The 14,964-nt window shown below is 45.6% G+C and overlaps 1 protein-coding gene across 8 annotated transcripts in view; it reads left to right on the top strand.

Annotated features, from left to right (window-relative positions):
* Positions 1-14,964, top strand: part of LOC138785982 (phospholipid-transporting ATPase IK-like) — a 344,961-nt gene that overhangs the window by 113,696 nt on the left and 216,301 nt on the right. For all 8 annotated transcript variants that reach the window (XM_069962531.1, XM_069962533.1, XM_069962532.1 and 5 more), the window contains one exon: positions 3,461-3,619. In XM_069962531.1, coding sequence (XP_069818632.1) covers positions 3,461-3,619 — 159 coding nt within the window. The remainder of the gene's footprint in view (positions 1-3,460; positions 3,620-14,964) is intronic.

Genomic DNA, 14,964 nt, shown 5'->3' with positions numbered 1-14,964 from the left:
AGTTTCCATCATCTATTACTTCAGCCAGAATTTCCAGCCAGATTCTGGTGCAATTTTGGGTGCAAAATAGACCACGCTCTATTTTGCATAAACCCCACCCATTTTTGTACCAGGCGAAAAGTTGTTAGAAGGTGATAGAAAAGTGTCTAAATTGCATAATAAATGTGAAGAAAAGTCACGTGCACCACTTTTCAGCCATAATTGTGGCGGAGACACATTAGTAAATCTGGGCCAATTTAAATTATTAAAGGTGTTAGGAGAAATTATTTTGCATTATGACTATTATTTGTAATTACCTGACAAAATTAGATTAAGGCTGAGTTCATATGCTGTAAAAACAGCGGCCATTTTGAGACACGGCCGTGTCACAGGACGGACGCTGTCTGTGATGTTCATGTCAATTGGAATGCGGGCACATGCAGGCTCCAAATAACCATAGCAAGCAATGTAAAGTACGGCCATGAGCCGAAGTTACATTGTGCGCACTGCTTTGTGAATTCAATGAATAGGGGCCGCACAAAATGAACATGTCCGTTTTCTGTGCGGCTACAGTGTATACAGAGTGTATACACTGTGGCCGTTGTTATATAGAAGACAATGTTATTTCAGAGTTTCAATAAATAGCAGCCGGTGTTGGAATCTGCAACAACTGAAATTAGTTATTGAAAAAATATTGTGTGAACAGGGCCCTAAGGGGTAGTTCACAAAAAAAAAATCTTTCAAATCATTTTCTCAAATCGTCTATTAAAAAATCTCATGTCTTGCAGTAATAATCAGCAGCTATATGTCCTACAGAAAGTGGTATTCTTTCCAGATTGCCCATAATCACGCCAGATTACATGTAACTACGCCAGATTATTCATAAGAACTTTAGTTTACCTGTAACCGCCCCGGATTACCCCTAACCACCCCAAATAACCTGTAAACACCCCAGATAGCCATAACCACCAAAGATTGCTCGTAACCACCCCAGATTGTCTGTAACCACCGCAGGTTGCCTGGGAGCGCCGCAAAATGCCCGTAACCACTGCAGGTTGCCCGTAACCACCACAGCTTTCCCACAACCACCCCAGGTGTTCTGTAATCATTGCAGGTTGCCTGTGAGCACCATAAGTTGCTTGTAACAACCTCAGAATACCTTTAACCACAGCAGGTTGCTTGTAGCCAAATAAGCGCCGCAGGTTGCCTGTAACCACCCCAGATTGTCTGTAACCACCGCAGGTTGCCCGTTACCACTGTAGGTTCCCCGTAACCACCACAGGTTGCCCATGACCAGAGCAGGTTTTCCGCAACCACCCAAGATTGTCCGTAACCACCGCAGGTTGCCTGTGAGCACTGCAAGTTGCCCGTAACCACTACAGGTTGCCCGTAACCACCCCAGGTGTTCTATAACCACTGCAGGTTGCCCGTGAACACCACAAGTTTCTTGTAACTACCTCTGGTTGCCTGTAACCTCCGCAGATTGTCTGTAACCACTCCTTCCCTTCTGAGCCCAGCTGTGTGCCCATACAGTGGTTTATGCCCACATATGGGGCACCGTTGTACTCAGGAGAACCTGCATTACAGATTTTGGGGTGCCTTTTCTCTCCCTTTCCTCATGAAATTGAGAAATTTCAAACTAAACAAACATAGTATTGGAAAAAAAAAAATTTTTTTAATTTTACTGTCTAATTTTGAACACTTTCCTCTAATACCCGTTGAGTCAAAATGCTCACCACACCCCAAGATGAATTCTTTGAGAGGTGTACTTTCCAATATGGGATGACTTTTGGGGGGTTATATTCTGCTGACACTACAGGGGCGCTGCAAACACACCTGGCACTCGGAAACATCTTTAGCAAAATCTGCACCGAAAATGCTAATTGGCGCTTCTACCCTTCTGAGCCCTGCTGTGTGCCTATACAGTGGTTTATGTCCACATATGGGGTACCATTGTACTCAGGAGAACCTGCGTTACAAATTTTGCGTGCTTGTTCTCTCATGTTCCTTGTGAAAATAACGGATATATTATTGGAAAATTAAAATTTTCCATTTTTTTTACGGCCTAATGGCGAATACTTTCCACAAGCCCCTGTAGGATCAAAATGCTCATTATACCACTAGATTCATTCTTTAAAGTGTGTAGTTTCTAAAATGGGGTTACTTAAGGGGGTATTTAGTATACAAGCCTCCTAAATCAATTTAAAATATGAACTGGTCCCTAAAAAAATCAGTTTTGGAAACTTTCATGAAATTTTGATAATTTGCTCATATATTTCTGAGCCATGTAACACTCTAAAAAAGTAAAATATGTTTATGAAATTATGCCAGATTAGAGAAGACATATTGTTAATGTGACTTAGTAACTAATTTATTGTGACTTTCTTTCTTTAAAAGGAGATCATTTTAAAGTTCTTAAAAAGCTAATTTTTCAAATCTTTCATATTTTGATTTTTTTCACACAAAAAAACTAAAAACTAGTGACCAAATTTTTCCAGTAACATAATCGTTAGCATACATTAAAGCGTCACTGAGCTATAAGTGCATAAAGGGAGACAGGTCATATTTTGAAAAATGAACCTGGTCATTAAGAACCAAACTAGCTGCAGCACTAAGGGGTTAAGATTGGTGAAGGCTCTTGGGTTGCAAAATATTGTTGTTGTGTCTCAATTTAATTATTTCTAAGTAACCATAGTTGCTACAGCTGTCCAGGGCCATCACTGAGCTGAATGTCTGTCTGCTGCAGAAAGGGTCTACAGTCTACACAGTCTAGTATAGCCAGTCTGTACCCAATCTAGTATAGATGCCAGTCAGTCTACTGCCCAGTGTAAATGGTTTTTATATCATTATCAAAATAAACTTTCTGGTGAAGAGGGAGGCATGATGGAGAAACAACTTAGAAGGAATTTGTGAGTTTAGGGGATGACACACAATGGCAGGGCTCAATATGCAAAGTAGGGAGTGATGGAACATAAAGTGGCAAGGGCACGTGGGGGGATTAAGGGGGTATTCCAATCAAATTAAATTTTCAACATGCTCCTGCCCTTGGAGAGAACATACAGCTTATCCTTACCCTTCCAAGCTCCCCTGCTGTCCTACAAAATCATCTTCGAGTGAACAATCCCTCCTCCACTTCTGAGACAGGCTGGTCTTAGGGGTGGCAGCCCGCTTAGCCAATCACTGACTGAGATGGGACAGTGTTCCTCTGTATTGTGTGCGGCTCTAATTCTTACTAATGAGATACATGCATGATAGTGGCCTCAGCAACTCTGCTGCCCAGTGAGCAATCATTTCATTCGTCATCATTTTTCTACTAAAATTTATGGGATGCTCATTTTTGATATGAAAGTTTTCTGGTATTATGATTTTTTATTATTATCTATTTTACTAAGCATTCTTTGCATCAATGTGTAACCAATCCAAAGTTAAATACTGTTTATTGTTCAAAGTGTCTTTCTCTAAAATAAAGTTTTTATTACAGCTATTGTTACATGTGAGACTCCAAATTCCGTGCTACACAGCTTTGTGGGATTCTTGAGCTGGAGAGATGACAAATACCCCCTGAATAATGACAACATTCTGCTAAGGGACTGCAGAATCCGCAATACTGCAAGCTGTTATGGACTTGTCATTTATGCAGGTACACATATATATATTTAGGCTATGTTCACACATTGTATGACATTGTAAGATGCAGGGTCACCAATCTAGGGCTGGTCAGGGGGTCTCAGGACGAGGTGTCAGAAACCTCACGCGTTCCTTACACAACTTGACCATGTCCCATATTTAGCATCTAAACAAGGTGCCAATAATACACTGCCACGTCAGATGCCAAATCTATAGTCCTATTCATGCCGATCTTATTGGTTATGACAGGCCTAGTAAACAGACTGTTCTATTGGACGCCAGGCTTGTCTACCAGATAATACCTCGGGAGAACGGCAGATACTAGCAAATCTCCATGTGTCACCATATTGCGAACTGCCATTGTATGAAAACAGCCCCATATGTCATGCACCCATGCCAGCACCAGTTGCCACTGTGCATGTGTGAGAGACTCACAGCACGACCATGTCAAAAGACTTACAATTTGTTGCTGTAGCAAAACACTCTTCGTGCACATGTGTTAGGACTTAGAATTGAATGTCCCAATTTAGCGCTCCTCCTGCACATATCAAAGAACTAGCGCATGGCAAAGAACAAAGAAGACTCCAATGCCTCAATAGGGCATACACACTACGCATGTCTGGAGACTTAGAATATGTCTGGGGACTTAGAATTTATACAATACGCCTACATAGCAATCATACTGCGCATGTCCAAAGACTTAGAATCAATTACTGCAGTGCAACATCCATCCTGCGTGTGTCTGCAGACTAAGGATCCAACACTTTAGAAGGGTACCCATATTATCAAGACATATTAATTAGGGATGAGCGAACCGAACCAGTATGAACCAGATTCGTTACGAACTTGGCAAAAAGTTTGGTTCGGTACCGAACCGAACTTTCAAAAAGTTTGTTACGAAGTACGTTAAAACCACAACAGCGTCGCAAAACTGTATTGTGTTTACAGAATGGAAGAGGATATAAGGAATTATTACTCCTATAATCCCTTTTATCCTGTTATTATGTGAATATCAAGGTGTGTGACGTCACTACAGGAACAGGAAGTGCCTGAGTGTCCATGCTCTTTCTCATTGTGTGTCTAGACTGCAGAGAGAGAGGAGCTCCGTGCTAGTTAGGGAGGGAAAGCACATAGATAGATAGGCAAACAAGTAGATATTTACAGGGAGGTAGAGAGAGGGAGAGATAGGCAGAGATAGGAAGTAAAAAACTTGTGATATCCAGGCAGAGATAGGGATATAAAAAAAAAGACAGAGAAAAGTGAGAAGAGTCAGAACGAGCTACCGTTCTGTGACTGAGAGGAGACGCTAGTTGTTGCTGCTGTGGTGAGTGCCGTCAACCCCCGTATAGCTGCAACCAAAAAACTTCATTCAAAAAAAACTAAAAAAAAAAGCCAAAAAAAAGAAAAAAGTTTGTTTGTTTGTTTGTGATACCCTGTACATTGCTGCTTTGTTGGTTGCTGTCAACCCCGTATAGCTGCAACCCACAAAGTTGTTAAAAAAAACCCTAAAAAACTAAAAAAAAAGGTTGTTTGTTTGTTCGTTTGTGATAACCTGTACATTGCTGCTTTGCTGGGTGCTGTCAACCCCGTATAGCTGGCTGCAACCACAAAAGTTCTTTAAAAAGTTCATTAAAAAAAAGTTTAAAAAAAGTACAAAAAAACACACACAAAAAAAAAAAGGTGTTTTGTGATTACCTGTACATTGCTACTTTGCTGGGTGCCGCCAACCCACAAGATTGTCACTGAAAGTTTGTGCCTTGCGGCCAGTAGCTTATTTCATTTCCCCCCAACAAAAGAACCATGTCCAAGCGTCCTACATCCAGCACTTCACAGGCAGGGACTGCAACAGGCGGTGAGGCTAGGAGAAGTGGCAGCACCAGGCCCGGTGGCAGCCGGGGCAACAGGCGTGGCAGCAGGGTGCAGCTACCCCAGACACCCAGTGGTTCTGTAAGAACCACACAGCCAGCGGTTCTAGATTGACTTACCCTATCCTCCACTTCCACCGGCCAAAACTCCCAAACGAGGTTGGCTGGATCATCCGACACCACCCTTACATGGGACGGTCAATGAGAGTCCTCTGCCCCGTCCCCTGTTATTACTATGCCACTCCCCTTTGGGGCACCTTCTGCCAGGGAACTGTTGGCAAATCTTGATCTGCCTTTGGATTCTCTACCACTTTTTACTGATGATGAGGAGGAGGAGGTAGTCCCCCAAAGGCAGCAGGTGGAACGTGCAGAGACTGCAGAGGAGGTGTTGGCTGTAAGCCAGGGAGGGGCATCCAGTGCCACACCTGAGATCCTGTCCCAGCCACTGGAGGACAGTAGCAGTGGTGGTGATGATGATGTCGCTGATCGGACGTGGTGCCCCCAAGCACCATTATCCTCAGTGTCATCAGGGGAGGAAATTGAGGTGCTACCGAGACAGCAACATCCCATTGGTGCAAGGGAGCAAGGCACAAGAGGGAGGGGTAGAAGACAATCTACAAGGCAGAGTCCATTACCTCCAAGCCTTGGACCTGAGAGGGGACCCTCAGGCAACAGTGGCAGTGAACAACCAGCAAGACCCCCCGTAGCTGGCAGCAAAGCACGGTCCTCTGTCGTCTGGCAGTTCTTTCGGCTGGGGACAGATAAGCACATCGCTCTGTGCCTGCTGTGCAATGAGAGGGTCAGTCGTGGCAGGGGTGATAATCTTGGGACAACATCTATGAGGAAGCACATGGAAAGGCAACACCAACAGGCCTGGAAAAACCGTGACCCCAATACCACCTCCTGTCAGGATGCACCATACACTGCAGATCCCATCATGCAGCATCCTCTTACTGGAACTCAGGCGTCATCAGCCTCAGTTGCCAGCAGCAGCACAGTCTCCCAACAAACAAACAGTTGCTGAAAGGCAGGTTAATCAGCCAAATGTGTGAGCCGATCTGAGATGCTGCTGGGCAGGTAAATTGTCAGAGGTGAAACAAGTACCATGGAGGCAGGCCACGCTGTGCCAGAGGGCTGCTTCCATGGTAGCTACACCACTGCGAATAGCCCCTTAACTAGTTTTTGCTTCTCAAGGAGCGTCATCAGGCGAAGGGTTGATGCTGCGCCTCCACATCTGCTCCTTTTTATATGTTCTGTCCAGTGACATGAGGTCACTCTGATATAAACCAATGACCATGTCCCATATTTAGCATCTAAACAAGGTGCCAATAATACACTGCCACGTCAGATGCCAAATCTATAGTCCTATTCATGCCGATCTTATTGGTTATGACAGGCCTAGTAAACAGACTGTTCTATTGGACGCCAGGCTTGTCTACCAGATAATACCTCGGGAGAACGGCAGATACTAGCAAATCTCCATGCGTCACCATATTGCGAACTGCCATTGTATGAAAACAGCCCCATATGTCATGCACCCATGCCAGCACCAGTTGCCACTGTGCATGTGTGAGAGACTCACAGCACGACCATGTCAAAAGACTTACAATTTGTTGCTGTAGCAAAACACTCTTCGTGCACATGTGTTAGGACTTAGAATTGAATGTCCCAATTTAGCGCTCCTCCTGCACATATCAAAGAACTAGCGCATGGCAAAGAACAAAGAAGACTCCAATGCCTCAATAGGGCATACACACTACGCATGTCTGGAGACTTAGAATATGTCTGGGGACTTAGAATTTATACAATACGCCTACATAGCAATCATACTGCGCATGTCCAAAGACTTAGAATCAATTACTGCAGTGCAACATCCATCCTGCGTGTGTCTGCAGACTAAGGATCCAACACTTTAGAAGGGTACCCATATTATCAAGACATATTAATTAGGGATGAGCGAACCGAACCAGTATGAACCAGATTCGTTACGAACTTGGCAAAAAGTTTGGTTCGGTACCGAACCGAACTTTCAAAAAGTTTGTTACGAAGTACGTTAAAACCACAACAGCGTCGCAAAACTGTATTGTGTTTACAGAATGGAAGAGGATATAAGGAATTATTACTCCTATAATCCCTTTTATCCTGTTATTATGTGAATATCAAGGTGTGTGACGTCACTACAGGAACAGGAAGTGCCTGAGTGTCCATGCTCTTTCTCATTGTGTGTCTAGACTGCAGAGAGAGAGGAGCTCCGTGCTAGTTAGGGAGGGAAAGCACATAGATAGATAGGCAAACAAGTAGATATTTACAGGGAGGTAGAGAGAGGGAGAGATAGGCAGAGATAGGAAGTAAAAAACTTGTGATATCCAGGCAGAGATAGGGATATAAAAAAAAAGACAGAGAAAAGTGAGAAGAGTCAGAACGAGCTACCGTTCTGTGACTGAGAGGAGACGCTAGTTGTTGCTGCTGTGGTGAGTGCCGTCAACCCCCGTATAGCTGCAACCAAAAAACTTCATTCAAAAAAAACTAAAAAAAAAAGCCAAAAAAAAGAAAAAAGTTTGTTTGTTTGTTTGTGATACCCTGTACATTGCTGCTTTGTTGGTTGCTGTCAACCCCGTATAGCTGCAACCCACAAAGTTGTTAAAAAAAACCCTAAAAAACTAAAAAAAAAGGTTGTTTGTTTGTTCGTTTGTGATAACCTGTACATTGCTGCTTTGCTGGGTGCTGTCAACCCCGTATAGCTGGCTGCAACCACAAAAGTTCTTTAAAAAGTTCATTAAAAAAAAGTTTAAAAAAAGTACAAAAAAACACACACAAAAAAAAAAAGGTGTTTTGTGATTACCTGTACATTGCTACTTTGCTGGGTGCCGCCAACCCACAAGATTGTCACTGAAAGTTTGTGCCTTGCGGCCAGTAGCTTATTTCATTTCCCCCCAACAAAAGAACCATGTCCAAGCGTCCTACATCCAGCACTTCACAGGCAGGGACTGCAACAGGCGGTGAGGCTAGGAGAAGTGGCAGCACCAGGCCCGGTGGCAGCCGGGGCAACAGGCGTGGCAGCAGGGTGCAGCTACCCCAGACACCCAGTGGTTCTGTAAGAACCACACAGCCAGCGGTTCTAGATTGACTTACCCTATCCTCCACTTCCACCGGCCAAAACTCCCAAACGAGGTTGGCTGGATCATCCGACACCACCCTTACATGGGACGGTCAATGAGAGTCCTCTGCCCCGTCCCCTGTTATTACTATGCCACTCCCCTTTGGGGCACCTTCTGCCAGGGAACTGTTGGCAAATCTTGATCTGCCTTTGGATTCTCTACCACTTTTTACTGATGATGAGGAGGAGGAGGTAGTCCCCCAAAGGCAGCAGGTGGAACGTGCAGAGACTGCAGAGGAGGTGTTGGCTGTAAGCCAGGGAGGGGCATCCAGTGCCACACCTGAGATCCTGTCCCAGCCACTGGAGGACAGTAGCAGTGGTGGTGATGATGATGTCGCTGATCGGACGTGGTGCCCCCAAGCACCATTATCCTCAGTGTCATCAGGGGAGGAAATTGAGGTGCTACCGAGACAGCAACATCCCATTGGTGCAAGGGAGCAAGGCACAAGAGGGAGGGGTAGAAGACAATCTACAAGGCAGAGTCCATTACCTCCAAGCCTTGGACCTGAGAGGGGACCCTCAGGCAACAGTGGCAGTGAACAACCAGCAAGACCCCCCGTAGCTGGCAGCAAAGCACGGTCCTCTGTCGTCTGGCAGTTCTTTCGGCTGGGGACAGATAAGCACATCGCTCTGTGCCTGCTGTGCAATGAGAGGGTCAGTCGTGGCAGGGGTGATAATCTTGGGACAACATCTATGAGGAAGCACATGGAAAGGCAACACCAACAGGCCTGGAAAAACCGTGACCCCAATACCACCTCCTGTCAGGATGCACCATACACTGCAGATCCCATCATGCAGCATCCTCTTACTGGAACTCAGGCGTCATCAGCCTCAGTTGCCAGCAGCAGCACAGTCTCCCAACAAACAAACAGTTGCTGAAAGGCAGGTTAATCAGCCAAATGTGTGAGCCGATCTGAGATGCTGCTGGGCAGGTAAATTGTCAGAGGTGAAACAAGTACCATGGAGGCAGGCCACGCTGTGCCAGAGGGCTGCTTCCATGGTAGCTACACCACTGCGAATAGCCCCTTAACTAGTTTTTGCTTCTCAAGGAGCGTCATCAGGCGAAGGGTTGATGCTGCGCCTCCACATCTGCTCCTTTTTATATGTTCTGTCCAGTGACATGAGGTCACTCTGATATAAACCAATGACCATGTCCCATATTTAGCATCTAAACAAGGTGCCAATAATACACTGCCACGTCAGATGCCAAATCTATAGTCCTATTCATGCCGATCTTATTGGTTATGACAGGCCTAGTAAACAGACTGTTCTATTGGACGCCAGGCTTGTCTACCAGATAATACCTCGGGAGAACGGCAGATACTAGCAAATCTCCATGCGTCACCATATTGCGAACTGCCATTGTATGAAAACAGCCCCATATGTCATGCACCCATGCCAGCACCAGTTGCCACTGTGCATGTGTGAGAGACTCACAGCACGACCATGTCAAAAGACTTACAATTTGTTGCTGTAGCAAAACACTCTTCGTGCACATGTGTTAGGACTTAGAATTGAATGTCCCAATTTAGCGCTCCTCCTGCACATATCAAAGAACTAGCGCATGGCAAAGAACAAAGAAGACTCCAATGCCTCAATAGGGCATACACACTACGCATGTCTGGAGACTTAGAATATGTCTGGGGACTTAGAATTTATACAATACGCCTACATAGCAATCATACTGCGCATGTCCAAAGACTTAGAATCAATTACTGCAGTGCAACATCCATCCTGCGTGTGTCTGCAGACTAAGGATCCAACACTTTAGAAGGGTACCCATATTATCAAGACATATTAATTAGGGATGAGCGAACCGAACCAGTATGAACCAGATTCGTTACGAACTTGGCAAAAAGTTTGGTTCGGTACCGAACCGAACTTTCAAAAAGTTTGTTACGAAGTACGTTAAAACCACAACAGCGTCGCAAAACTGTATTGTGTTTACAGAATGGAAGAGGATATAAGGAATTATTACTCCTATAATCCCTTTTATCCTGTTATTATGTGAATATCAAGGTGTGTGACGTCACTACAGGAACAGGAAGTGCCTGAGTGTCCATGCTCTTTCTCATTGTGTGTCTAGACTGCAGAGAGAGAGGAGCTCCGTGCTAGTTAGGGAGGGAAAGCACATAGATAGATAGGCAAACAAGTAGATATTTACAGGGAGGTAGAGAGAGGGAGAGATAGGCAGAGATAGGAAGTAAAAAACTTGTGATATCCAGGCAGAGATAGGGATATAAAAAAAAAGACAGAGAAAAGTGAGAAGAGTCAGAACGAGCTACCGTTCTGTGACTGAGAGGAGACGCTAGTTGTTGCTGCTGTGGTGAGTGCCGTCAACCCCCGTATAGCTGCAACCAAAAAACTTCATTCAAAAAAAACTAAAAAAAAAAGCCAAAAAAAAGAAAAAAGTTTGTTTGTTTGTTTGTGATACCCTGTACATTGCTGCTTTGTTGGTTGCTGTCAACCCCGTATAGCTGCAACCCACAAAGTTGTTAAAAAAAACCCTAAAAAACTAAAAAAAAAGGTTGTTTGTTTGTTCGTTTGTGATAACCTGTACATTGCTGCTTTGCTGGGTGCTGTCAACCCCGTATAGCTGGCTGCAACCACAAAAGTTCTTTAAAAAGTTCATTAAAAAAAAGTTTAAAAAAAGTACAAAAAAACACACACAAAAAAAAAAAAGGTGTTTTGTGATTACCTGTACATTGCTACTTTGCTGGGTGCCGCCAACCCACAAGATTGTCACTGAAAGTTTGTGCCTTGCGGCCAGTAGCTTATTTCATTTCCCCCCAACAAAAGAACCATGTCCAAGCGTCCTACATCCAGCACTTCACAGGCAGGGACTGCAACAGGCGGTGAGGCTAGGAGAAGTGGCAGCACCAGGCCCGGTGGCAGCCGGGGCAACAGGCGTGGCAGCAGGGTGCAGCTACCCCAGACACCCAGTGGTTCTGTAAGAACCACACAGCCAGCGGTTCTAGATTGACTTACCCTATCCTCCACTTCCACCGGCCAAAACTCCCAAACGAGGTTGGCTGGATCATCCGACACCACCCTTACATGGGACGGTCAATGAGAGTCCTCTGCCCCGTCCCCTGTTATTACTATGCCACTCCCCTTTGGGGCACCTTCTGCCAGGGAACTGTTGGCAAATCTTGATCTGCCTTTGGATTCTCTACCACTTTTTAGTGATGATGAGGAGGAGGAGGTAGTCCCCCAAAGGCAGCAGGTGGAACGTGCAGAGACTGCAGAGGAGGTGTTGGCTGTAAGCCAGGGAGGGGCATCCAGTGCCACACCTGAGATCCTGTCCCAGCCACTGGAGGACAGTAGCAGTGGTGGTGATGATGATGTCGCTGATCGGACGTGGTGCCCCCAAGCACCATTATCCTCAGTGTCATCAGGGGAGGAAATTGAGGTGCTACCGAGACAGCAACATCCCATTGGTGCAAGGGAGCAAGGCACAAGAGGGAGGGGTAGAAGACAATCTACAAGGCAGAGTCCATTACCTCCAAGCCTTGGACCTGAGAGGGGACCCTCAGGCAACAGTGGCAGTGAACAACCAGCAAGACCCCCCGTAGCTGGCAGCAAAGCACGGTCCTCTGTCGTCTGGCAGTTCTTTCGGCTGGGGACAGATAAGCACATCGCTCTGTGCCTGCTGTGCAATGAGAGGGTCAGTCGTGGCAGGGGTGATAATCTTGGGACAACATCTATGAGGAAGCACATGGAAAGGCAACACCAACAGGCCTGGAAAAACCGTGACCCCAATACCACCTCCTGTCAGGATGCACCATACACTGCAGATCCCATCATGCAGCATCCTCTTACTGGAACTCAGGCGTCATCAGCCTCAGTTGCCAGCAGCAGCACAGTCTCCCAACAAACAAACAGTTGCTGAAAGGCAGGTTAACTTGCCTTCTTTACGGGTGCCTTTACAATGGGAGGCTTTTTTGTGGTTTCCTGCTGGCTAAAATCCACAGCGCATCGTTGTCTGATTTTATGCCACCTTCAGTACTATGGGGCTGGGCGCAAATACCCAGTTCAGCGCAGAACTGCGTATGTCCGGCCGGCTACCTAGAACTGAATGCTATTTGGTCAACGGTATAAAAATGCCCTGTGGATTTTACTCAGCAGACCCGCAGCCACATGTGAAGGTACCCATAGAGTGAGTTTTTTTGGGAGTGACAAAAGCGAGGGTGGGAGGTCACTCCCATACCCCATCAGGGGTTTTTCCCCTACCCACTTTAAAAGATAAGTCCAGGCAATTAAAACTGGTGTTAAGAAAAAAATATATATATGTGCCTTTTTAAATGTCCTTTCTTCACCTCATGGATTCTGAAGGTGAGGTTCTCTGTCTATTTTACCGTATCCGTATCCTGCTAGACTAGGTGTAATGTTAGAGGGGGTGTTTTTTAACGTTGACTGTCCTGTGCTAAACTCTACATCAACATGTTGTCATGTTTAAAGAATGATTTTTACAAACGTGCATACCCTTAGCTTCAAACTTTAGTTGTCTGTACTAGGTCCTTCTGGGTCCAAAAGAATACTACTCCTACTAATGCCCCCACCGTCAATTGTCTATTTAGAAACATAATGGGTGGAAGCTGGCTTTTCAACTTGTCTGTTTTTAACAATAATGGCCTGGGAGCCATCAACTGCTGCCTTCTCTTGGTCCTCAACTGGTCTGTTTTTTATAATACTGACATGGAATCAATCAACTGTTGCCTCCTCCTACTCCTCAAGTGGCCTCTCCTCGATAATACTGGCCTGGAATCAATCAACTGCTGCCTCCTCCTGCTCCTAAAGTAGCCTCTCCTCGATAATACTGGCCTGGAATCAATCAACTGCTGCCTCCTTCTCAAGTAGCCTCTCCTCAATAATACTGTCCTGGAATCGATCAACTGCTTCCTCCTCCTACTCAAGTGGCCTCTCCTCGATAATACTTGCCTGGAATCTATCAACTACTTCCTCCTCCTGCTCCTGAAGTAGTCTGTTTTTAATAATACTGGCCTGGAATCGATCAACTGCTGCCTCCTCCTCCTCAAGTAGCCTCTCCTCAATAATACTGGCCTGGAATCGATCAACTGCTTCCTCCTCCTACTCAAGTGGCCTCTCCTCGATAATACTGGCCTGGAATCGATCAACTACTGCCTCTTCCTGCTCCTGAAGTAGTCTGTTTTTAATAATACTGGCCTGGAATCGATCAACTGCTGCCTCCTCCTCAAGTAGCCTCTCCTCAATAATACTGGCCTGGAATCGATCAACTGCTGCCTCCTCCTCAAGTAGCCTCTCCTCAATAATATTGGCCTGGAATCGATCAACTACTGCCTCCTCCTGCTCCTGAAGTAGCCTCTCCTCAATAATACTGGCTTGGAATCAATCAACTGCTGCCTCCTCCTCAAGTAGCCTCTCCTCATTAATACTGGCCTGGAATCGATCAGCTGCTGCCTCCTCCTCCTCAAGTAGCCTCTCCTCGATAATACTGGCCTGGAATCAATCAACTGCTGCCTCCTCCAGCTGCTCAAGTAGTCTGTTTTTAATTATACTGGCCTGGAATCAATCAACTGCTGCCTCCTACTGCTGCTCAAGTAGTCTGTTTTTAATTATACTGGCCTGGAATCGATCAACTGCTGCCTCCTCCTCCTCAAGTAGCCTTTCCTCGATAATACTGGCCTGGAATCAATCAACTACTGCCTCCTCCTGCTGCTCAAGTAGTCTGTTTTTAATTATACTGGCCAGGAATCAATCAACTGCTGCCTCCTCCTCCTCCTCCTCCTCAAGTAGCCTCTCCTCATTAATACTGGCCTGGAATCAATCAACTGCTGCCTCCTCCTTCTCCTCAAGTAGCCTCTCCTCGATAATACTGGCCTGGAATCAATCAACTGCCTCCTCCTCCTCCTCAAGTAGCCTCTCCTCGATAATACTGTCCTGGAATCAATCAACTGCCTCCTCCTCCTCCTCAAGTAGCCTCTCCTCGATAATACTGGCCTGGAATCGATCAACTGCCACCTCCTCCTGCTCTTCAAGTAGTCTGTTTTTAATTATACTGGCCTGTAATTAATCAACTGCTGCCTCCTCCTGCTGCTCAAGTAGTCTGTTTTTAATTATACTGGCCTGGAATCAATCAACTGCTGCCTCCTCCTCCTCCTCAAGTAGCCTCTCCTCATTAATAATGGCCTGGAATCAATCAATTGCTGCCTCCTCCTCCTCCTCAAGTAGCCTCTCCTCATTAATACTGGCCTGGAATCGATCAACTGCTGCCTCCTCCTCCTCAAGTAGCCTCTCCTCATTAATACTGGCCTGGAATCGATCAACTGCTGCCTCCTCCTCCTCAAGTAGCCT

This window comes from Dendropsophus ebraccatus, chromosome 3, assembly GCF_027789765.1.
Source record: "Dendropsophus ebraccatus isolate aDenEbr1 chromosome 3, aDenEbr1.pat, whole genome shotgun sequence".
NCBI classification, from domain to species: Eukaryota; Metazoa; Chordata; class Amphibia; order Anura; family Hylidae; genus Dendropsophus; species Dendropsophus ebraccatus.
Note: the sequence above shows the minus strand (reverse complement) of the source record. Positions and strands in the feature narration are given on the sequence as shown.